The sequence below is a fragment of the Trachymyrmex cornetzi genome, unplaced genomic scaffold, assembly GCF_001594075.2.
Source record: "Trachymyrmex cornetzi isolate Tcor2-1 unplaced genomic scaffold, Tcor1.1 scaffold138, whole genome shotgun sequence".
Lineage (NCBI taxonomy): Eukaryota > Metazoa > Arthropoda > Insecta > Hymenoptera > Formicidae > Trachymyrmex > Trachymyrmex cornetzi.
In genome coordinates, this window is record NW_017295960.1 from 732,843 (window position 1) to 759,857 (window position 27,015).

The 27,015-nt window shown below is 30.9% G+C and overlaps 1 protein-coding gene across 2 annotated transcripts in view; it reads left to right on the forward strand.

Annotated features, from left to right (window-relative positions):
* Ms (neuropeptide receptor myosuppressin) overlaps positions 1-19,845 on the forward strand; it is a 54,508-nt gene extending 34,663 nt beyond the window's left edge. For both annotated transcript variants that reach the window (XM_018522899.1, XM_018522898.1), the window contains exons 2-3: positions 14,126-14,331; positions 18,568-19,845. In XM_018522899.1, the coding sequence (XP_018378401.1) occupies positions 14,133-14,331; positions 18,568-18,656 (288 nt within the window). In that variant the 5' untranslated portion in view covers positions 14,126-14,132 and the 3' untranslated portion in view covers positions 18,657-19,845. The remainder of the gene's footprint in view (positions 1-14,125; positions 14,332-18,567) is intronic.
* The last annotated feature ends 7,170 nt before the right edge of the window (positions 19,846-27,015 follow it).

A 27,015-nucleotide genomic window follows, 5' to 3' on the forward strand; every position in this document is an offset into this window, starting at 1 on the left:
AAAAAGTGTAAAAATTACGTTATATTATTGTTTTTAAAAAAATAACTATAGCATTTAAATTCATAATTTACATGAAGACCGCAGCTACTACCACATTATAGTAATTTTAAGTATAAAATTTTCTCCGTGTAGTTGTGAGAAAATTACCCCCACCCCTTCTATTTTTTCTGATTTCTGCGACGTAAATCCCAGCGCGGCGTATTTGCCAGAGTTACCCTATTCAAAATCGAGCGGGGACACAAATGACACTCGTTTACACGCAACGCATATTTGTCGTATAAATAAGTAAAATGATTTTTCGTGTTTCTTGACTATTTTTACAAGTAAAACACATATATATAACGAAAGATTTTTTATTTAGTGTTACCTTAGAATAAAAATGGCAAATTGCTCTGCCGACGAGGTGTTACGATTTCTTTTCGTTCTCTTACAATGTCATTCCGTATATATTTTTATATTTATGAAAGTGTGAAATAAAATAATTGTGAATTATATATATAGAGTTGAATAAAAAATGAATTTTTTAAAGTTAAATGTCAATTTTTCATACAAACACTTATTTTTATAAATTTCAAAATTGTAAGTCTTCATGTCCAGAACTTAAGCATTTAAATTTAAAAAAATTTAAGCATTAAAGATCCAGTTTCGATCGTTATAAACTTTAAATTTTTACTTGTGTATTCACATATACGGTCTTAATAAATCATTTATTATTAAAAAAATTTGTTGGCATATTTTTTAAATTAAAATATATACCTTAAACTTTCTTTTTCATTTTTAATGATTAGATTCTGTTGATTTGTTCAAAAGTTACAAATTTTTAAATATATCACTACCATACTCGCATTTTGGTTTATATATTTGCAAAAATAAAATATTTAAACAAGTAGATTTGTAAAATTATGTAAAAATTTTTTATTTAGAATAATTAGGAAACTACATGAGAGAGAGAGAGAGAGAGAGAGAGAATTTTATATATTTTTTAAGTTATTTAATTCATTAAAAAAACATGTCAGACATTATAACGACCTTCGTGTACACTTAATGCGTACAAAAAACGGTGTACACGGTGAGGATTAAATTGGCCAGTATTAGATTTCTGCATAAGGGAAGGCTTTTAATCATTGCGTACATATATTACGGATCTTGATGCCATATATTACGGAATTTTAAACGATATCTCATAAAAAACTAGTCTTCGGACTTAAAGCTCGGAAATTCATTCTCATTTAAGTAAATACTGAAAATCACGCTCCCTCCGCTTTACAGTTTTAAATTGGCGCAACAGGGGTAAATCCGGGAATGACCTTATTATACTGAAACTCTTTGATCTTTCGAAAACACGTGGAAAGTTCACAGCCAATATTGCGCACGTAAATAGGCAAAGATTTTTAAGTTATATGGACTTCTTGCAATAAGTTATTAATCTCTTTTATAGAAATTTGATATTAGTAGTGACGAATTTATCACTTATTTTAAAATTAAAAATATTTTTTTAACATTATTTTTGAGATTAAAAATATTATTAACAGTATTTTTAATACTTAAAATAAGTGATTAATTGGTCAGTACGAGTATTAAATTTCTATATATAAGGAGAAGTTTTAAGAAATTAACCAATCATAATCGGTGTTATTCTTCTCACGTTCACAGAGAAAAATATTTGTTTGGAAAAGAAAGTTCTATTTACATTTATTATTTATTTCTACATTTATTTATTTCTAGAGAAAGTATTTACATTTATTACTTCATTGAAACAAATTTCATTTTAAATAAAACATATTTTGTTTAATAAAAAAATTTCAGTTTTACTGCAAATAATCTTAATTTAAACATTCACTTGATTGGACTATTCTAGCGCATAAAAAAATTTGTTTAATTTAAGGAACCTTTTCTCTATATTCAACTGTGATTGTTCAATTTCTTACAACTTAAAATTTAAACTATTTAAAGCTTAGGTAATGACTTACTTTAGAAATTATTAAAGTTTACGAAATTTATAACACTAAGGGAAGCACAGTCTTGCAAAATGTATAAGAAAATGAATTAATCAAAGTCTATATCATTTCCTTCCTTTCCATGAAGTAAGAGACTCTGATTGATTTTCTTACGCTTTATGCGTTATGCAAAGATCTGAGCACCGGCCTTATATAACTTTCCGAAAGCAGACACGATGCCGAATGCACTAATCTCTTTCGGCTCGGAGGATTGTATGGACAGAATGGGTGAATCGTGCACGACGGGTTCTGCCTCTGATACTACACGCAACTTTTGCAAGTTTAATCACGATCATAATATGGGAAGTACAAACTCGTAATTCCGCGTCCGTATCATGACTAGACATCATACTTGCATCATGGTCCGTATCAACATTCATATCGTCCATGGACATCTTCCTGTATACGGAATGACGTAAACTCTCCTGTGTGCCGCATTAAATTGCGATAGTTCTAACAAGTATGACTGCTTCGGCGTCACTATTCCGCTTGATCTAATCCTGAAACAATGCGAGAAAGTTTCGGAGAAGCTAGACGCTCAAAATGATAAGATCGATCGGTGACGTTTCGTTGCTCGTTTGACATTATCTTGTGTATGACGTACGTCTCAATGTTCGCCCTGAGATAATTTCCGCTATCTATTGATAATCATGAAATTCTTTTAGTGGTTGCTCATTGAAAAGCTCAAGAATTGTCTTCCTTTTATTAAGAGAAACAAAATTAGTCCTTTTATTGAAAGAAAAACGTTACAAAAGTGATTGCAATAAAGAAGGATTCTAAGTAGCTAAAATATCACGTTAAATTGATAGCTTCATTAAAACCTTTCTTGGGTAGTAAATTAAAGCGAACAGAGATACGAGGCTCGTTAATGCTATATTTTTTTCGTGTTAAACTCATTAAAAACTTTCTTTGACACCCACTGGCAAATTATATTTATATTTAAAAAGTATGAAAATACGGTTGTGGTGCAGTCACAAAAGACGTCTGTCTCCGTCTTAATGGACTCTTATAACGGTTTGTATCCGCAAAGAAGTAGTAGAAAGCGCCTAATTTAAAGCCTTTAAAGTATAATAAAGGTGATGTAAACAGATCCCACAATTAGATGAAAAGTTTTATCGTTAGAAGTACATTCTAGCGTTAGCTGTCTCGGAAGCGAAAAGAAGTAGAGCTTTTTTTTCACATATCTCATAAATGATTTATTCGCTTTCGAGGAGAATTTGATATCCTCTTCTTTTTCCCCTTTCTTTTTGCCGAAGTTGTTAGATTTATTGGAATCGCCCACGCAATAACATACGGATTACTTTGACGTAAAATAAAAGCAAATGACATTTGAGCTGGCGAATATGACGTAACTCAGTTATTACGCTTGTTGGATGTAAAATGCCATATAAAGCAGAATCTACGAAATATGAAGGTTTCTGGAACAAGCTGACTTCCGATAGAAGTGATGTGGAGAACATTAATAGAGGATTGATATCGACGATCTCTTTCACAATTTCTCTCCGTTGCCTAGCAACTAAAATCATTTTCGATGTCTCTCTAATAAGACAAATACCGAAATAATTTTTTATGCATTTTACAAAAATCTATGGACAGTGATGTAGTACAGATACAGGACGGTAGTAGTTAAATAAAAAAAGAGAGAATGGAAAAAGAGGGACAGAGATTGAGAGGAAGGATTACACTCTTACACTGCAGACATGAAATCAGCAGTCGAGCTAGAAAAATTGGGACAACGTAAATCAAGAATTCCGATACAGCGAACATATAGGTATTTGTTTAATCCGGAATAAAATTTTTTAAATTCGATCATTATTTTATGACTTATTGAGACTGAATGCTTTTAAGATCGTATCGAGAAGTGAAATCGAATATATCGAATATATTAAGATTATTATATTCAACATTAACATTAACAGAAAAACATTTGAAAGATATTACTATATTTATTAGGTGTTAAACTTAATTCCTGCCGTTCTTCGTCTCCAAAATTGATTTGTTTCGAAGGGAAATACCTTAATCAAAGTATTATTAATAAAGTATTATTAATTAATAATAAAGTAGAAAATGAAGGAAATTACTTTGATTGAGATATTCATTCATCTTCCCTTCGAAACAAATCAATTTTGGAGACGAAAAACGGCAGGAATTAAGTTTAACACCTAATAATTTCAATTAATTGTTCTTGGCTATTAATAGTCATTTCAGGTAGATGAGCTTAATCATTTTTTTTTCAATTAAGTTCATCATCTTCTTTTTGCTTATGAAAAAGTCAGTTTCAGCAAAAAAAAAGAAATAAAAAAGAAACGAGAAGGGGTGTCTAAAATTCTCGATCCTTTCGGATGAGGTATATATCTGTATGATTGCTTTTGGTGGCGAAAGAACTTCTCGTCATTTTTCCGCTTTCACGATATTAATATTTCATCGTACTTTCAAAGATAGCTGCGTGAAGTCGATTCGCGTAACGCATGTGTAGTATGATTCGTATGATATGTACGTTTCGTGTGAAATGTATTATTCTAGTGATATCGGAGAGGTGGAGAAGGCTTGAACATAGCCGGCACTTTCAAAGTACATGTGTGCTGTGCATATGTATAACGTTACTTGTGTATAAAAGATTCAGGGGAGATTTCAGGTATACCATATGAGGCACAGTATATGAGATATGTGTTGATGTATTCTGTCCATACCCATATCTTTCATGTGCATATATTTATTTCTTCATCTTCGTATGCTTATCATAGAACGCGGCTCCTTCAACTAAGAATTCTTTAACCCTCCGGAGTGACAGTGAATCTATTGGATTAATGTAATTATGAATTTCTTTGGCAAAAATATTAAACAATTTAATTTCCTTTATGTAACATTTGTAAATTTAAATCATTTCTATTAAAATATGTTAGAATAGTAAATTCGGTTAAGCCCGATCTACAATTGCGTAAACGTAGACGTAAGGTTACGGGAGAAGTAGTAGCAGTAAACGTTGTACAACATATTAATCTACAATCGAGTAAAGATTCAACGAACTTTCATCTTCATATTGAACATTGCTCACAACACTTTCTCCATACTCGTAATATAATGTATTTGTAATATAATAAACTCGTCAAATAATATATCATAAAATAAACTCGATAAAAGATGAAAAGAACACTTTGCGCTTCTTTCCATACGTTGAGACAAAAAGAACAATAACGATGTAGACACATGACAGCACTCTGATTGGTTCACCCTTACGTTTTACTCAGTCGTAGTCGTGAAAGATAAAGTTGAATCATCTTTTACAACACGCTTTACAACCAGGAATGGCAGGTTAAAACTTCGCTTTACAACATTTCACAACCATTTACAACTACGTTTACGCAATTGTAGATCGGACTTATATATTAAAGCTGTTTTATATTGATTTAATCTTATATGAAAATAAAATATTTCGAATTGTAAAATACAGACTTTACTTAACAGCACAATAAAATATATTGAGGATTGATTTAATCCGTTTTCATATTTATATTAAACACATATTTTTAAATCAATTTATGTATATAATTTTAATGTGCATTGGTATACATTGAGTGCATCCAAACTCGGTAAAAAATGTTATATGGACATATTTTATATATAATTATATATAATTTTATATAATTATATATGAAACATTTTTTCCCGGGAACAAATTCGCTATTAATGTTTATTCTTTTTTGAATAAATTATGTCATTTTGATTTCTTGAAATTAATTAGTGACTGTTAATTCAAATAAATTAATCTTATAAATAGATAGACTCGGTATTAGTAATTGTGTTACAAATTTTGGCGTCTCCGGAAAGTTAACGCAAGTTTATTATTTTTATTATTACGAGTTCATATACGCGTTTTTATTTTATAGTTTACCAAAATAAATACGAATATCTGTTTATATATATATATTTTTTTTTTTTAAATATACATATAATGTAAAAAATAATATAAAAATGTAAAAAAATGCAATAATGTAAAAAAATTCTCGCATGTATATTAATCTGTAAGACATTTTTTGCTTTTAAACTTAAACTTCTACGTTAATAACAATAGCGTTTCTATTCTGTTGCAAAAAAGAGCAATCGGTTTATCGCAGTATTATCTTGATTCATCTTTCCTTAATCGCTTTTAAGAACATTTAAGTACACGACAGAATCAAAAGTTTTATAATTACCTCTGGTCATTATAAATTTCTTGGAAAATTTCCGATGGCCAAAATCTCTCTCCCAATTTATTTTCATCCGCATATTTCTTTTTTTTTATCGTTGTTCGATTTTTTGTTCATGATTGCAACTACGTTAAGTCTAAAACACGTATAGGTCACAGTACAGGCAATGGTTATGCACATAAGGGAACATATACGCATATCGGAATGATTGAAAACGCACGTTTTTAGCATTGAGTCGTATTACCTACGTATTTGTCGCATCGCCAATATTTACGTACACGTGCTCTTGCAGTTGGTAATAAGCAAGCGTAAATAATGGTACAACCATCTCTTTAAATCTTCGCATTTTAATTTCTATATTTCACCAAAACGGAGAATAAGAATAAAGAATTAAATCGAATTTGTGTTAAAAATAGATTAAATCGAAATTAGACTGAGACAACGTGCGTAATGTTGATGATCTAATACAAAGGCTATTTTGCCCGAAATTATTCTTTTTTGCCCAAGCAGAATAAGAAAGTCAAAATAATGTCAATTTGATGTCATTCACTGGTTAATGATCAAATTTGTCATTATTTGTCCTGATTCGATTATATGATATTAGTTTGACTATTATCCCTCTTAGGCGTTGTCCCTATTTTTGAAAAATATTTGAAGAGCTTTATTTTTTTTATTCATTGTATTAGACCTCTTAAAATATTTATTTCTTTTTATTACGTATGTGCGATCTGACGTATCTCGTTAATCTCGTTAACTCTTCCACTCGCTTTTCTTTTCTCATTTTCCCTCTTATTTTTGGCAGAAGCTTTTGTGGGCGTCAAGATAAATTTATATACCGTTGTGCTTACTTTGCGAAAGAAGAGAAATAATTCCCAGTTAGAAATGACAATGGAATCGACATCAAATCGATGTCAATTCGACGTCGAATCGACATCGATTCCATTGTCATTTCTCACTGGGTTATTACAAGAATCATTTTATATAACTTAAAATATGCAGAAAAGAATCTATTTTAAAGATAAATAAATAAAAAGAATTTCGCGATCATTTTGGAAGATTGGTCAAGAAGACGCATGCTAGAGGTGTAACGTAAAAAGATTTTAGAATCTCTCTTGAATATTTGCATACGTCGACGTGCCTTTCTTAAAAGAGAATTTCTTGATATATGCATATACTTTTTCTTCTTCCTCTCTCGAGACTTGGAGCAGTGGTTTTATTCAAACAAATTTTACTTCCGGCGTCGTAACGTGTGTCTACGTATATTCTAGTTGTATGTGATACATAAAACGGCTCGGAGCATACATAAAACACGATTACCCCGTTCATCAACTGTGAGCGTTGGCGAATCAGCAACAGGTTGCCTATTTGCCTCAGTAAACTTTATACCACTGGAAGGCTTACTCAAATGGAAGCTCGAAAGAAAGGGAAAAGAATGTATACAAGCCTATCTTCTTTTTCTATTGCTTCATTATTCAACTTAAAACATTGATTTATAGATTTGAATTGTATTTATAGTTCTATATACTTTTCTTAAACGCGGTTATAAGATATCAGATATATTTAGGAACTTATATAAAATAATAATAAAAAAAAAAATATATATATATATATGAACTAATACGTGTTTTTTGAAAATATGTTAAAGTTTACTGATGTTAGTAAAATTGTAGGATATTTTAATGGCTCTCCGACGATCAATATATATTATTGAAGTCGATATTACACAATATTTCATTGATCGTCAGGCAACAATGTTGAGGGTATCTGTGGTACATTTTGTGAAGAAAAAGTTCTTTGAAATATTGGTCGTATCCACGGACTGACCAATATTTTACAAGTTGTACAATATATTTCAAAGAACTTTTTATTCGTACATTGTACCACACAAACCCTCAACATTATCCTCAGAGGATTGATAAAATATTGCGCAGTATCAAATATTGTTTAATAATATTGATCGTTCAGAAGCTGTTAACCCGTATCTACAGCTTTACTGGGTAAAATTGTTAAAATTCTAAATTAATTTTTGAATGATTGAAGCATAACTGAAAGCCTAATGATGTGTATAAACATTTTATTAACTTTATTTCATTGTACCAATATTTTCTCGAATATAGCGCCATTATCGTGACAGTTTTCGGTTTCCGAAGAAAAACACATAAAAAAATGTAGGAATAAAACAATCCCCGAATAGTTGCGAGAAAAGTTTTAATTTCCTTTGTCCGAGTTGCTTTGATAGAACTTTGTATCAAATTTTGATATGTTATTTAAGTAATGGAACGCGAAGTTTTCGGACGATATGATTAGTTTCTTCCTCTTACAAAGAAGAGAAGATATCGAATTTATTCGTCCTTTGTCCATTTTTGCTCTGACTTTGTTCTATTCGGCATCCATTTGAACAAAGTAAAGATCTATCTAGCAGTCCGAGCACGGGTACATTGACGTAACGCAATTTCTTTTCTCTTTTCGAATTCGTTTGTAGAATTTTCTCCTGTTCTTATCAATAACTTCTATTTACTTGGCGTGTCTTTTGGATCACGTTTTCTATTACGACACTTCGCTTTCCTTTCTCGAATGACTCTTATCGTTTCTAACATTTCTCTCGTATGTACAAACTAATTCATCTTACACGCGTCTCGATGGAATACATTTACGCTATGATTATAAATTATAATACACCATCTGGGGACGTAGTATGATATCGAAAAAGCGCGCAAGATAGAATGATGTCTATTTGATAAAAAAATTTTATTACGTCTTCCCGAAAGTACGGAAACCATTTTATACTGTTTAAAATATGCAAAAGAAGCTATTACTTTGAAAAAAAGGAAAAATATTTAAACTGAAACTGAAATAAACCTAATTGGTACTCTCTAAATCTTTTAGAGTCAGGGCTGGGCGTGTATTTAAAATATTTTTATTTGAGAAATATTTGATAAGATTATTGTATTTTGTATTTTGTATTTCTGCGGGGCACATAAAAATATCTTGTATTTCATGAGAAAGAGAGCACATGGAAATATTTTATATTTTGTACTTCAGTATTAATAACGAAAAACTGAAAGTATTTTGTATTTTGTATTTCAAATACTATAAAATTGACAATAAATCTTATTATTTGAATTACAAAATATAAAAAACTTGCAATCTTTCGATTTTAAATACAAAATACACTTATATTGCAAATACTTGTGTTTTAAATATAAAAGTATTTGAAATACAAGTTCAGCCCTATATCTAGAGTGAATCTCACTTTGTAAAGTAAAATCTCACTTTTAAAGATTGAAAATTGAACTATTCTTTTCTAAGACTCAATTTTCATTCTTTAGATTGAGATTCCACTCCAAAGAATTTAAAGTATATTCACTTCGAAATTTCCTTAACTGGTGTTCGCGAGTGTATGTACTTTAAATACATAAATGTTTCAGTTGTCTGCTGTGTGTGTGTGTGTGTGTGTGTGTGTGTGTGTGTGTGTGTGTGTGTGTGATGTGTGTGTGTGTGTGTGTGTGTGAAACTATATTCTTGTACCATTGTTAACACGTTCCTCATTCTCTGTGGCGAGTCATTTTTAGTAAATTTCATATTTGTAATGTTAAGTGGTTGCAATTTACACATCCATCTCAGAAGATACTTTCTCTCAATATCCAACCAAATAATGTTTAAAAATCCCACTTTAAATCTTGCAATCCAGAAGTAACTGTTTACAGGAGCAACTATTTTATTTGATGTTATTTGAAATATTATGTTTTAGCAACTGTAATCTGGTTATTGCTCATATACCCTAGTATCACATTTATATTGTTTAGCTACAAGTGAGCGTTATATTTTTAGTTTTATTGACTTACTACAAATATTTACTTATATTTACTTTATATTATAAATATTAAAACATTTAGTCTATGTTGTAATAATATTTCAATCACTAAACCTTTGTATAAGATATATATAAAATATTAACTTATATAACATTTCAAAAAAATTAATAGTAATAAATATTCCGCGCTGACTCTATTAGCCTTATAATCTTATTGTTATTTATTATTTTAATAAATATTTATCATAAATATTCTGTGCTGTCTGGTAAGTGCCGTGTGAGTGATTTGAAGATTATTTACTGTTGACGAAGACTTTAAAGTGTGTGAGTCAGATATTATTTTTCATAAACATTAATTTTTTAAATAATAAGAGTGATAAGGCTCAATAAATTATAAATTACTATCACATTAGAGGGCTACGAGCTAAAATTAAAATATAAAATTGGTAATGGTAATAAGAATATAAATATATCAACGCAAGTTTAGCATATAATTAGTCGCAACAAGTAAAGACAGAGTAATAAAAGAAAAATGTAAAAATATATATGATATCATACGTTTCAACCTCGATCGGGTCATTCTCAATGTTATAATACAAGAATAATTAACGATTGAAGGCATTGACGTGTTAACAACAAATTTAATTCCGGTCGTTTTCGCTTATAATTGTTTCAAAAAATTTTTATTGTAATTTGTGAAAGGGACCATCAATATGAAGAAACAATATATGTGGTTACAACAAATGGAATTTCGATATTTGAATTTCTCATGATCTGACGAATATTCATTTTTATGGAATACTACAGTGTGATCCGGATATATTAACATGCGATCAAATTCTTTGTTTTCTTCGACTCAACGAATTATTCTTGTATTATAACATTGAGAATGACCCGATCGAGGTTGAAACGTATGATATCATATATATTTTTACATTTTTCTTTTATTACTCTGTTGTTACTTGTGGCGACTAATTATATGCTAAACTTGCGTTGATATATTTATATTCATTACCATTACCAACGTTATATTTTAATTTTGGCTCGTAGCCCTCTAATGTGATAGTAATTATTAATTTTTTAATCATTTGATTTTGTAAAACTGTTTTTGCAAAGGCGCTCTGATTATTGCGCCGTACTCATTGATTTTAAATCAATATACTATTGTTTTTAAATCAATTCATACATTTTTAAAATTAAATGTAAAATTAATGTAAAATTAAACAACGTATTTTAATTTTGAAGGTCAAAATTAAGGGGGTATAATGTAATCGTGGGACAGAGTCTCCGAAAACTTTATAAAATTTGTATGACGTCCCAATGTATAATCCGATAATTACATATGCAACTATGAGAAATAAACCCAAGCAAAACCACATCATTATGATATCAAAATTATGTCAAAATGACTTCAAAATGATCATTAAAAATCGTTTTTCAATCATTTCCGATTCATTTTAGTGTCATTTTGACATTATCGTGACTTCTTCTGCTTGAAATTGTGTGATATTAGATAAAATCTATTATGTTACCAAATGACTTTATACATAGTGAAGAAAATTATTTGTCACCAGATGAAATCGTATGAAATCAAATAAAATCATGTAATCTATGGGACAATATTTCAGCTAGTGGTCAAAATTACTCGATCAAAATTCAAGGAATGATATCATGTAACTTAAAATTATATAAGATTGTGAAAAACATTTGTGTTAAACAATTCTTCAAAATTTCATTGAAAACATGTCCGTGGTAGTCCACTGGATCCGCGAATATGTCTCTCTCTCTCTCTCTCTCAATTAAAAAAGTTTTTAAACGATACCAATTGGAATTATAATTCTATTCTAATTTATATAAATATTTTAATTTTTTTAAATAATAGCTTCTCTCACGTATTTTAAGTTTTTTAAAACAATTTTCGTACATTTTTAAATTAGAGGCAACGCAATAACATTGTTAAAGATGAGATTAGAATGGAAAAAATTAAATTGAATGTTACATTGATTTAAATTAGAAATGATGTTATAGTTTAAAAGTTTGGCTATACAAACCTTGAGTTAAGGAAAATAATAAGTTTTATGGACTGCTTCACGTATATGATTTTACACACGTTTTATACGTTCTATTTAATTTTTTACTGATATACACGGATGTCGATTATACTGTGATGTTATTAGTTGACAGTATTTCACAGTCACGGCTACATCTAAAGTTTAAGGCTAATCGCTCTTAGTATTGCGGTCTCACGTTATGTGGTAAGATATGTCAAGCGAGTTGCCGAGTACTATTACGACATTTTCCTTCCGAATTGCGTGAACGTCGACATGTAAACATGACGTCCAATTCTCAACAGGTCTCCGCTATCGTATCAAGGAAATCGTATGCCTAGCAAGTCGGGCCCCGCGCAACACCCGTGGGTCAATATATGCGGAAACTCGCTTCATGGTGCAATACAATTGTAAAGCAGAAAATAGAGCAGGGATCCCAGGAAGTGACTTGTGATTCAAATGTCTGTCATGATCTAAATGTCTGTCACGTCTGCTCCATTTACAGAAGTCTCTTGCACTTGGAATTTTATGTTTCTAGATTCTGCAAACTCATTACATATATTTAAATGTTATCTATATTTCTACCAGATTACTGTATATTTGACGAGGGAGCAAATCAATTTCGCTGCGATAACAATTGTTCCATGTTACAATAAAATTTATTTTCTTAAATCAGCAAAGTAGAATAATTTTTCTGAGTTTTGCCCGTAGAAATATATTAACTCAAACATATGTTAAAGCAAACAATCTATCATCAGAAAATGCAATTTTATTATTACATGTAATTATCGTTGATAGATTGTTGTCATAAAAATAAAAAAATAAATATTAGAAAATGGAAGAAGAAGACAGAATAAATTTGTTGTTGAAGCAAAGCAATTTGGAAGTCTAATCCTTATGAAAAAATACACACTTGGCGGTCCGAAATAACACTTAAATTGAGTATTAACTCCCAAATAAACCTCCAACTTGAGAATAAATTCTCGATTTGAGTGTCACTTCGGATCGCCAAGAGTGTATTTTTTCGTAAGGAAAAAAAGTTATTTCAGTGAATAAAATAGTTCTTTTTTAAGAAACTTTTGGCGATAAAGCAATTAATTTGTTGCAACAGTTAAATATTTACTGTTTCAACTAATTCTCTTTGATCTCATTGCTATTTGCAAAGCTGAAGGATGCCAGAAATCGGCGTGAACGACATTATAAAGTAAAGTCATCTGTTATGAGATAAGCTCCTAATATGAGATAGCGGGGTTTGAAGTTAAACTAATACGCGCATGTGGTCGGTTCCATCATGAACTTATTACTCTTAGGGTAAAATCTATTTAATAGAAAATTCATTATTAGATTATGCATATAGTTGTTGTGAAAAAAGATTTGTGAAATTAAATGTTGTCCATAATATAATATCTGTAAATTTAGATGTTGTGAAATTAGAAGTTTTATCGAGATGAATCCTTAATAGCTGTTTATTATATAATAAATAAATTCTGCATGTAACGAAAGAGCAACAATTAATAGGAAAATATGGGATATGATAATTTGCTTAATTGTAAAAATTAGGTTTGATAATTCTGAAACTGTAAGGCTTAAAATATAAGGTACTTAATTTCTAAAAATTAAGAAATTTAAATTTTATTTATTTTTTTCTAATTGTTCTATTTTATAATAAGTATATAAGTTTGATATATTAATTGTAATTGATTTCTAGTCTTAGGATTATTGTGTTTTTAAAATATAGTCATCGAAAAATTATGCAATTATTAGGTATAATTAAGATTGAAAGCTTTTAATTATTTTTTTCCTTGGTTTCCTATTATAAAATCATCTTATATAAAGAAACCTTTGTGTCTCACATTAGAAACATTTTTTGAATTAATAAAATTGGCAATTTTGATAAAAATCTTTACATAGAAACAAAATATAGCTATTATCGATTGCTAACTTTTAGCGATAAAACTTGATTATATTTCCTATAACTTTGACATAAAAATAGCAGTTAAGGTTAAAAGTTAAATAAATTACAAGCCTTTAGAAGAAGGTATTTCATATTAGGCATCTTTACTCTATTCTTCCTTACAGCCCAAAAATGATGAGCTCGACGCTAATGATCTTTGTATCCGTGACGACTATGGCAGTCCTCTCCGGCGAAGCTCTCACCGGGTCGCCCGGTATTTCATGCAACCCCGGACTTCTTGACGAGCTTCCACCTAGACTCCGTAAAATCTGCATGGCCTTCGCCAGAATATGGGACGTTAAGGACATAAATGACTTTATTGACGACAAAGGTAATCGCCTGTCTAAGAGTGGGATTTCATTTGTGCGTTTTTGTCGTACGACAATTACATGCAGGACAGAAAGATCCTCAGATCTTTCTATCCTATAGCCAATCAACGGGCTTGAAAAATTTGTCGTACGACAAAAACGCACAAATAAAATCCCACCCTTACCGAATCATTCGCTCTATCGCCACGTCCCGTTAAAAACAAATAACTTTAATATATTTAACGAATGGGTAATTATTTAGAATACGGGGCCTCACCTCCGATTTTGATTAAATTGGGATCATTCGACATAGTTTCCACCGAGGGTTTAAACCGGATCAGAATGTAAGAACCAACCAACTACAGTCGAGCATTCCCCTGTCGTTCGACTGTAACAGGGGAATACTCGACTGTAGTTGGTTGGTTCTTATATTCTGATCCGGTTTAAATCCTCAGTGGAAACTAAGCTAATGAAAGAATCTGGGAAAAAATGCGATGGTCGGCCTCGTGAACCGAGATATCAAGCGTTAAAGTTCAAAATTTTAAAGGTTAAGATACCTGTCATTCTGAGCCGCTGCAGCGCTATGCATACGTAAGGTCTGTCTTTTTTCGAAGAATTCTGAACTAGTTTTGAAATAGTGCAATAAGTTTTTGCACTAGTGTATTCTAATTCAGAATTTGGATTTAAAAATGAGAGCACAGTTTTAAAAATAAAAATTCACTGCTTTAAAAATACAAGATTACTGCTATAAAAATACAAATTCACTGCTTTAAAAACACAAAATTACTGCTTTAAAAACATAAAAGCATTGTTCTAAAAACACAAATTCGCTGCTTTAAAAACACAAAAGCACTGCTTTAAAAACAAAAATTCACTACTTTAAAAATTCTTTGCATTAGCAGTGAATTTGTGTTTTTAAAGCAGTGCTTTTGTGTTTTTAAAGCAGCGAATTTGTGTTTTTAGAACAATGCTTTTATGTTTTTAAAGCAGTAATTTTGTGTTTTTAAAGCAGTGAATTTGTATTTTTATAGCAGTAACCTTGTATTTTTAAAGCAGTGAATTTTTGTTTTTAAAGCAGTAACCTTGTATTTTTAAAGCAGTAATCTTGTATTTTTAAAGTAGTGAATTTTTGTTTTTAAAGCAGTGAATTTATGTTTATAAAGCAGTGCTTTGGTGTGTTTAAAGCAGTGATTTTGTGTTTTTAAAGCAGTAAATATATGCATAATATTGCATAAATTTTTAAAGCAGAGAATAGATAGGTTATTTAAAATGTATACCTTTTTAATTTTTTTTATATGGATTAAAATTTAAATCCAACATTTCGTGGAAATAAACGCTGTAACTATATACACAGCTATATACACGACTTCGTCGTTGTCGTCCAAATCCCTATAAATTTTGAAAATTGTTACAAATGCTACATAATATTATTCAATCCATTAATTAAAGGTAAAATGATATTACCTCATGATTTAAATAATTAAACCGGCAATGAATTTCATATTTTAGATTTCTTGTACATGCTTTCTTTAACGTAAAAGCTAAGATAGCATGTAAAAAGTCTTCCGATATTGCATTTAAATATGCAAAATTGACAAGAATCATTCGTTTGTGGTCAATTAAATTACGATCCCAGAATAATTTTCGTATAAATTTCGGCCACAATTTTGCATCTCCAACTATATCTTAGACAGCAAGCCAAGGATTTTTGTTTAGTTGCTCTATTGAATACGGTATTTTACAATTATGATCAAATTGCAATCTGCAGAGTAGTATTTTATCTGCTTACGGAATACGCGCTTGACCACAGCGCACACTGAGAAAAAAAAGTTGCTGTTTCAAAAAAATATTAGTTGATTCAACTAAATGTAGCGGTCACGGACTGTCGAGCAAATATTTGTTAACTCAACTAAATATTTGTTAATTTAAACAAATAACATATTTTAAATTACAAGATTTTGTTGATCTAAATATATAAATATTCGAACTAAATAATCATTACGAACTAAACGCATTTAGTCAAGTTAACAACTTTTTTTTCTCAGTGCATGTTCATTTTCAAAACATAGGTCGCGTTCAGTAGATTCAACTTTTGCGGAACGGATCTGTACGCGCTCGTTGTTATTGGTGTATTCTTCTAGACCTATCTAAATCACTAACCAATAGTAGCGAACGCTTACAGATCCACTCTGCACAGTTGAGTCGAGTTGAGTTTAATGAACGCGACCATTTAGTTAGAATGACAGGTATCTTATCTCTAAAATTTCGAAGTTTAACGCTTGATATCTTGGTTCACGAGGCCGACCGTCGCATTTTTTTTCCAGATTCTTTCATTGTGAGTAAAAACGCGTCGAATGAGCCCAATTTAATCAAAATCGGAGGTGAGGCCTTGTATTCTAAATAATTATCAACGAATGAAAGGCAAATGTCATTGCATACGAACAATATGTGCCACTTCCTATTCTTCTTATTATTATACCGCCTAATTAATTTATCGCCGCTCAAAAATTTTGCCAGTGTATATAATTAATTTTAAATTCTATGCTTGAACACCCAAGATGGTAATGTAATCATTACAAAATCTCCATGTAGTCATTTTACAGTCAGATGTAATCATGAAGTCAAAAATCTTTCACGTAGAATAATCAGGAATTATAATGAAGTCATATGTAATCAGTAAAAATTATTTTGAATTTTCGTGCAGTTACTGGAAATCATGTGTAATCACCATAAAGTCTATAATGAAACCGTGTGTGATTATTATAAAATTTAAATCTGAAATTAGTGTATAAATAATTCTAATAATAAGCTAACAAAACTAGAGATCCTCAAGAAATTGAAGGTATGTTTAGTTTGCTATATTTTTCAAGACCTACTTAAGATAGAATGAGATATTCACGTATCTCATTTTATCTTAAACGAGTTCTGAAAAATATGACGAATATTAATTAGAAATTGTCTAAGCGGCGTTCAATTTCTTATTTCAGGATCTCTAAGCAGAACGTAAATAATATGCAGCCTTTTTTTACACACATGACGCATGTTCAGTCGCATTTCTTTTTATGTAGGGTAAACTCGGATATAATGGCCATAGTTTTTTAAAATGCAAAAAATATACATTTATTCTTGTTACTTTTTAACAATTTACTTTCACTAAAGCTTAAAGTAACAAATATTATCGAAATTAAAGAGAAAATATTTAACAGAACTTTAATTTTATCAAAATATTACAAAGTATGCATTGGCCATCTTATCTGATTTTTAGGGAAAAGATGACCATGATATTAAGAAAGATAGCCATAGTATTTATAAATAAATAATGAAAATAAAAGTATTAATTATAGGTCACTTTGCAATTTACGTACTTTTATTGTGTATGTTGATTATGGCAGCTTAACTGTAATTTATTAGACATTATAACAGTTTTTAGCAGACACGTGCAAAACTTTGCAGATAGTCGAAAGAAAAAATATTAGATAATATTTATAATATTGTTATTTTTAACAGTGTACTCATATGAACTACTGTAAATATTGATTATCTTTAAAAATGACTATAAAAATACACTATTTATCAATTATTGGAGAAATTATGGCCTATGGCCATCTTTTCCGTATGGCCATAATACCTTAGTTTACCCTATAGGATTCTAGGAATGCATTCCGAATTTGCGCATCAAATGCATAGAACATGATTTTTCCTTGATTAATGTTCAATGAAGAACAGTTGTTTACATTCTGCTACCTTAGAATTATTTACACTAATTTAATCAGATTTCGTGGTTATCACATGATTTCATATATCGCAATGATTTATATGATTTCAAATTTATGATTACATCTGATTGTAAAATGAGAGATTACATATAGAGATTTTCTAAGAATTTCATGATTTCGGAGACATTTTGCCCCACAATTACATTAAGTGGCTACGTCGTAATGTTTTTAATCAAATAAAAAATTTGCAATTACTAGAAATCCGATAATTATACAATCATGAGAAATCATTATGTAATCGGATGAAATCGTTTATTTTACTAAGTGACTTCATATGTAATGAAGCAAATTATTTGCAATTAAATGAAATCATTTACAATCAGATGAAATCGTGTAACATCAAACGAAATCATGTAATCATGTGGGACATTTCAGCTCGTGGTTACCCCTTCGACGCTATCTCATATACTGCGTTCTCGAAACCGAAGGACTGATTACGGCGATGGGGATAATTATGCACGGTTTGTGTTTGAATTGTTTCAGATTACCGGGAGAACTTACCGCGGTACGACAGCGCTGTCAAGAGACAAGACGTCGATCATGTTTTCTTGCGCTTTGGAAAACGACGTTAGAACCAGGCATCACACTCTGCTCTCTATTCGCAAGCGATAAACGATTCGAGTTACCCTTAAGTTTCTCATTCGATCATCCCGTCGTCTAGAGAACTCAGCGCGTCTACGGAAAATGTAAAAGAAAAAAGGAAAAAAAGAAAAGAGTAAGAGCAACACCCACCGAAAAATGATCTCGTTAACATCGTTAATGATTTAATAATTTTCATTTCATTTTTGCTGTATATAAACAGCATTTAAAAGACCAAATTGATCCCCTCGAGCGCTCTGAGTGGTTCCTGCGTGAAAGTATATACATCTTGTTAAATATGGATTTTATGCGCGTTAAAGCAATTAGTTTTGCTCTCTTTGTTCGACAAAAGCGGAAACTTTAAAGGAACTTTAATTAACAATTAAACATATATTATATTACAGCATTTATTAACAGCTAATATTTCGTTAGCGAAACAAAAATTTCATATTATAAGATAATTTTGTTACAAGATAATTTTGATAATATAAATAATTTTTCTTTGAGCACTTTAATATCCCGACATATTGGAGCACTGAAAATATAATCGTGTAACGCTCGAGACAGAATAATTAGATAGTTACGAAAATAAAAACGAATTTCACGATATTTCATTCTCTTTGTTGATCATACATAATTTTACGAGTAATGTCAAATGTCAACTGTTAAATATTAAATCTTTGAAAACTGAAGCTACTCTTAATTCTATATGTTGCCACATCACAAATAAAGAGCGTATCGCAATGATGTACAACCATTTCAACCTATGCTGTATCACACTGTGAATGTACCGAATTTACTAATTAATCGTCTATTAATTAATCAATTAATTACTAATGCACTACCTTTAACTATTAGATTATAGGCCAGATTAACATCGTCATTTTACCAGTGTAAGTACGTAGGAACGTTGTGCCGTATCGATTTTCGCGTCGACTACTATTTCCAATTAATAACTCTCATCTTCGCGTCGCTTGTGAGATGATGATCTTTCATGTGAAAGTAAAGAGTGTTGTGCGTCTATGCGTGCCATTTATCTTACAAATCAAGCACTTTACGCCTTGTAATGCGATCAGTAAGTGACACGAACAATTAGTCCGCAAGATTCGATTGAATTAAACGTAAATTAAATTTGTTCCAATTAATTCCCGAAACATGTATTAGTAATATCTCAAAACTATGCGCGCTCGTGTTCGTTATTTAATTTAATTTCGTTAATTCAAATGAAATTTTCTTGATTATATTTCGATTATTACTCGACAGCACAAAATATTTATGATAAATATTATTAATATTCATTTTTAAAATGTTACATAAAATTTCATACATATTTTTTATGAAGCTTTATTCAAAATATTGTTAAAATATAGATTAAATATTTTATGTGATATTTATGATAAATATAAATCAATATTTTTAATAAGTACTTTTTACTTGGATTATAATGTCTCATTAAGTATTTTCTTAGCATTTACAGTAAATATTTCATAATATTTATAATAAATGTTTATAATCCGTGCAATCTAAAACCACAAAAATGTTTACGAAATATTTAAAATAAATCTTATAAATTTTATGAGTATTGTGTGCTGTCTGGGTATTTATAGAATTATTTCGTTAACAGAATTGGAGAGAGCCAGATCCACAGCATTATTTTTTTCTTGATAAGAAAACGAAGGGAATTATTACTGTATTTGCATCTTTTCGAATTTCGTTTTATTCAATACTTTATTGAATACATTATCAGCGTTAGGTGTAAAAATGTTATTAAAATAAATTATTCTTGAGTGTTTTAAATGAATTTTCGTCAGTAGAAAAACATCAAAAAGAAATTACTGCTATATTTGTAACTTTTCAAATTTCATTTTATTGAATATTTTGTTGAATATTATATTATTATAAGAGTCTAAAATTCTATTAAAATTATTCTTGAGCGATGAACAACGTTTTATAAATAATGCTGATTCTTATTAGCGACTTACTATAGATCGGCTCTGAGTTTGATAATGTTTACTTTCCAAATTTTTTGGAGTAGAATCTCATGCTAAAGAATGAAAATTAAATCAGTTGAAAAAGAGTGGCTCGACTTTTAATCTTTAGGAATGAGATTTCGCTTTTCAGAGTGACAGTTCATTTTAAAAGTTTTATGGAGTAGATGTTCGCCTGTCGATACATTCGGGACAGCTTTGTTTATCGAAAAGGACAAAGATACAAATAAATGTTGCACTGTAGCTGTTTCAATAAATAAACCTTAAAATGAAATACTAAACAGCTAACTAAAATGTACGCTCTGCATTATCTGTCCCGGTGTATCGAGACGGCACATTCGGTTCCGATCCTCGTAATCGCCATCGATCGCAAGATTATCCGACTATTTCCCAAGTGTCTCGTCAACGTACGTGCCGGACTAAAGGTCCCTGTCCTAAGAGATCGCATTGTTTCCAACGTCTCTACGTCTTACGTCGTCGGATGTATTCGCAGCTCGTTATGGATGTGTTAAGTATCACTCATGGAACGGATAAATGTAAGATATTGCTGATGCGATGCGTGCTAATACATTCATTGCGAAGTAATAATATATTTATTATATATAACAGATAAATATATATACGCATATAAAGTGATTCTCTCAGAATGCTTTGTCGTTTATTATACACTACGCAACTGCACCATCCTTCGTCTTTCACTCTCTTTCTTTCTACATATTTTGCTCTTTTGTCTACGATATTATGAATCTATTTGTGTGTACGGTATAAAATATTCCAAGCTCTCTAAATTACAATATCAAAGCAGTCGAGATTGCACTTGTCTCCATCAGAAAATCGTCTGCTTGCGCAATGCATCTATATTTCGCCTGGGTCGATTACGTGAACTTAAGACTGCAACTCTGAAGGAATTGGTATAAATATGCAATAGTATTTTTGCGTGCAACTCGAATAACATAAAAAGTTTTTACCAACGTAATTTAAGTTATAGAATGTCGCGTTATTTTGCTGAAAAAGAATTTGAGAAGGAACAAGAAAGAAGAAGGAAGAAGATGTCATGAAAGAGACTAACTTGATCCAAGCTCGATTTCCGGTGACAGGTGAATCTTGCGGAAATCGAGTTGTAGAGGAAAGTACGAGAACGGTCGGAGCAGATCATGTCAACGAGAGGAGAATAGAGGTAGGTGACAAGTTAAGCGATGGCAGGTTTTGTACGGTATAATAAGAAATAAAGTATCCCATTTCCGAGGATGTGCTGTCGTCCAACATGGCAATTGTTCTAAGGCCAATCAAAATATTGTCCCAAATTGAATTTAAAAAAAGAATGAAAAGAGAGAAAAAAGTAACATGACTACTACCGGCTACTACCATATGTTTTAGATTGTAGGTGCATTAGAAGAGTGTTTCGAGTGATTTTACAGTGCGGACATTATATGGACACAAAGTTTTTTGAATTTTTATTTAGCTACAGCAGATAGAATTTCATTTTATTTGTATATTTGTTTATATATTTTTATCAACACTGTATCTTAATTTAATGCTAACTTTGGAAAAAGTATTTGATTTGTTGTTTTATTAGTCTGCCATTAAGACATGCAATGGAATATCTTCTCTCAAACACAATATTTATAAAATACTTAAAAAATATTTGTAAATATTTATAAAACTTATTTGAATTTAGTAAACATTTTGTGGTCTTAAATTACACAGATCATAAACACTTATAAATATTATGAAATATTTATTGTAAATGTTGTAATAAATGGCTAAATATACTATAGAAATACTTAATAAAAAAGACATTATAATCCAAATATAAAATTCTTACTAAAATATTTATTCATATATTACTTAAAATATTTAGTCAATATTTTAATAATATTTCTAATAAAGCTTTGTATAAGATATGCATAAAACATTTATATAACAAATTTATATAATTCAAAAAAAAAATAATAATAAATATTTATTATAAATATTCTGTGTTGTCTGGGTATATATTCTTATACCATGAGTTATTGCGACATCTCGCACAAAAGACGTCACGTTGCCACGTGATCGATTACGTTTAACAAAGTAAGTCACTTTGTTTTCAGAGAATCGCTCCCGTTATTCTCCTTTCTCCTTTTTTTCCTATTTTTTTCTTTATTCGTCTAATACGTTTACGCGCACGTCACGTAAGTGGTCTCGACTTGCAAAACACAAGAAAATATTGCTGCGTTTCTACCAACGCTAATATTTTCTGAGGACTTATCTTGTGTACTGTTTTATTTTTGCTGCCCTTCCGTATATTGTCTCACCGCAAGTTCATTGCGGATATTTTAAATTTCCGCGTCTCGTGCAGGCGTCGCCGTCATCGGTCTTATTTTCCGCGGTCCACACCTTACAATACGGACGGACATCCCTGTCTAGCAATTTAGAGAATACTGCATATGACGTTCCGAGAAATGAGTATTTTCCGCACTAAATAAAAATAAATTAAGAATTTATTTAGTTTTTATTTATTTTCTCGAACTAACGTTATAAAAACAATTTTTGCGAGTATTAAAGGAAACAAACAGCTGTAATATCTCCTTCTCTCGTTGAGCGCAAAAATATATTTCTCTCACGAGAGAATTCAATTAAGTTTACGAAAACAAACTGAACGTGTGGATTAATACAATTAAATGCGGATAGCAAATTGTGCGAAAACGGAAAAAAGTCAACATAGGATATATTTTGGCCGAAAAATCCGAGAAAAAATAAGCCAAGGACTAAGGTAATGTATATTAAAGAAAAAGCGCAACTAAATGGAGACATAAAACTGAATGATATTACTCTATACAATTCGGTGCAAATATCCGTCAAATAAATAAGAGAAGAGAACATTCTTAGAAGATAAGGTTGCCGAAATTAAACCGACGCAACTCCTAAATTGCACTACCTCACCTAGAAATTTAATTATTGTATTTATAAATCTTCTTACGGATTATTTGATGAGAACTATATATGGTATTACAACGCTACTGCGTTATACTCGTGTGATAAAGCATAGTAGAAATATAATTGTTATTTACATAAATAAAAAAATCATGATATCGTTGCTGTTTTTATATTTTATAGCAGAATTGTAGAAAATGTAACTTAAATAGTTATGTTTTAATAATTTATTGTTTTTATATTTTTTTATAATAATAATAACAACAACTTTATTGAGTGCAACTATTAACATTAAATATAAAATAAAATATTATATTAGAATTAGAATAAATAACATATTAATAAAATTAAAAATTTGTTTACATTATTATTTGTAAGTTAAATAAATAAAGTGTTACAAAATGTTCCTAAATTGCATCACGATGTATTCTCCTAAATCGCACGTTGCCTAACAGTCTTACATTTCTTACATTTTTACTCCATTTATAATTATGTAAAATTATTTATATATATTGTAAACTTGCAAAGTATTTTTGTTTCATATAGAAACTCCTCAAAATTACTTCCTGAAATTCTTATTTTTGAAATACTAAAACCATGTACTTCAAAAATTATGAAAAATATTTTTTTAATCTATAACCTTTTCTTTCTTACACAGTTTTTAAACATTTTTGCATTATTATAACGTTTTAAATGAAAAATTTCAATAAGCCTGTAAATGATTTTAATGGAAATGCGATTTTGGCAATCTCTCAAGAAACGCGCTAAGTCAAAAGAAAATGGAAATGACTTTATTTTGACATTATGAAAGTCAAAATGATAATTTTTTATAAAATTTGACTGTTTATTGACGTTACGAATCAAAATAAAGTCATTTTGACTTTTTGTTGATTTTTACATATTCCTTGACCTGTATAAATCGTATTATTTACAGGCTTATAAAACTCCTATATATTTAAAATATTATAATAATGCCAAAAAATTATGAAAAAATTATACATAAAAAGAAGAAAGAATGTAGTTTATTATTTTGTAAAAATCTTAAAAACACTTTAATATTTTCGAATTTTAAGTTTTTATATGAAAAGCGATGCGCGATTTCTGCAACGTTGTCTGCAAGTGTCTTGTAGCAGCACAGCTAAAAGAACATTCGAGTGTAAGAGCTGACTAAAGCAACGGCACGAGCGGACTCCGAAGATTAATATCCCACCGTCGACTTCTTAGCAATTAACCACGCGGCAATATTTGTTCTTCCTTGCTGCCACATATCTCATTGATCATTCTACATCCAAAGCAGCTTTTATCGCGAATACCGCGAACATCGCGAAGATTGCGGAATCCCATTGTATAATTTCCTAATTTAATCCACATATATATCGCCGCATATACCATATTTTATTCTGGGACGTAATTTATGTCGTCCGACAAACAGTGGCCAAGTAACATCATCGCAAAGCATAAAGTAACTGGATCTTACATAGCTTAGTACCTGATATCTCAAGGTAAATGAACCAATTAGTGGATATGATCCAATTAATTATTGGACGCAAAATGATAAAATTTTTTAAATATTAAGTTTCTAATGATCTCTATACAACTCTAAATAAACTTTTTGTTGGATCTTAATGCTTGTATAATTCTTGTGTGAATTTATATACTACGTATGTAGTCTCCATATCCCGATAAAATCCTCTCTTTCCTTCTTATAAATATATGATTTGTACCTTATTTTTATCTTATCTGCAGGTTAGTATTTTGTCTTGATCTTGATATTTTGTCTTTATTTTATTTTTATTTCGAAACTGAAAATACCTTTTCTCTTTTATAGGAGAGTATATTTAGTTCCTTTATTTAAACATTCAAACCAACAGATAGCTCACCCTTGTTTGTATACCCTTATGCGTCACATAGATAAAGGATGTCTATTCTACAATCTTTCCTTTTCTTTTGAAAACCTTTTTTCTAAAATAATAATTAAACAATAGCATATATATCTAATAATTAAGTAATATTATATATTATAAGTAGTATTATATTGTAAGTAGTATTATATATTAAGACCTTCCCGAATGCGAGAATGAATATCTTTATTTTTCCTTTCTTTTCTTTTTTTCCTCTTTCCCAATAAAATTAAAACCAATTAAAAATTTAGAATATATCATTACTTAGCCTCGCATAAGGATATTGATTAAAGAGAGAGAAACCGAATTTTTATTCTTAATAACATAAAACCTAGATTCGTAGTGTCGAGAGTAGGGCTTACGCGGAGCCTTGCTGTCTTATCTCAAGAAAACAAGAGAGTGCGAGTATAGGCCCTACCAAATCTTGAAGAGTATTGATTGATCCTGGGAAGACACCCCCACACTCTTTACCAGAATATAAAAGAACTGCGAAAAGTAGTCAGTCAGCAGTAGTAAAAATATAATAGTCTCGGAATAGTGTCCATCACAACAATCGCCTTCGCAAGTAGGAACTATATTCGCACTCCCCTCGTATAAGTTGTCTCATGTTTCCTTTCAATATATACACATACATATATATATATATATACAGGATGAAGAAAAAGTACTGGGACACCTAAATAACTTTTAAACGGTTCGAGATAGAGGATTGAAATTCATAGGGATGCAAATGGCATCATAAAATCTATTATTTAATACCAAAAACGCTCATTTTTAAATTCCTGGGGGAAGGGGGCGAAAAAATCTTAAATTGCACGTGGGATCGAGTGAGAGCTCGTTTGAAAGGGCCTTTCAAGACGAGAACAACGCGTGGTGTTCCAGGTCTCTACGATTTTGTTTCGCAGAGTTATGATCATTTAAACATTGAGATTTCGCAGTAGCGGAGGGCTCACGGCGAGGACGTGAGGAAGACTTTGCGCGGGCACATGTGGATAAAAGTGTATGTGGGAAGGAATGTAGGGCGTGTGTATGTGTGCGTGCGTGGCTAATAGCCCTCACCCTGGCGTACGTTTTCGCCAAGGTGTCTATCACGTACTCCACAAGGGGGACACCCGCCAGAACCATCGCCGCCACATGATCCTATAAGCCCTAGTAACACGAAGGACCAGCCGTCTCTGCACAATGCGTAATCTGGCTCTAATGTGACGGCTGGCCAGGGCCTTGCCACTCCACACGGGGGCCCCGTAAAGAACCCTCGACAGGACCGTGCCCATGTAGGCTTTCCTCCGGCGCCCGGACCCCAAAGGTTGACATCAGGCCGAGCAGTATATCTGCCCGTCTACCCAATCGGAGAGCTATGCTATCAAAATGATCGCGGAAACTCCACCGACCGTCCAAGGTGAGGCCCAAGTATTTCAGGTTGGGCCCCTCGATACGGACTTCTTCCATCACGATTGGGCCTGCCCCTCAACCGGGCGAAGGCCTTCCCCATCTCGGACCCCGAGACGTCCATCCGATGGGCGGTCCAGCCCTATATGGGATCTCCC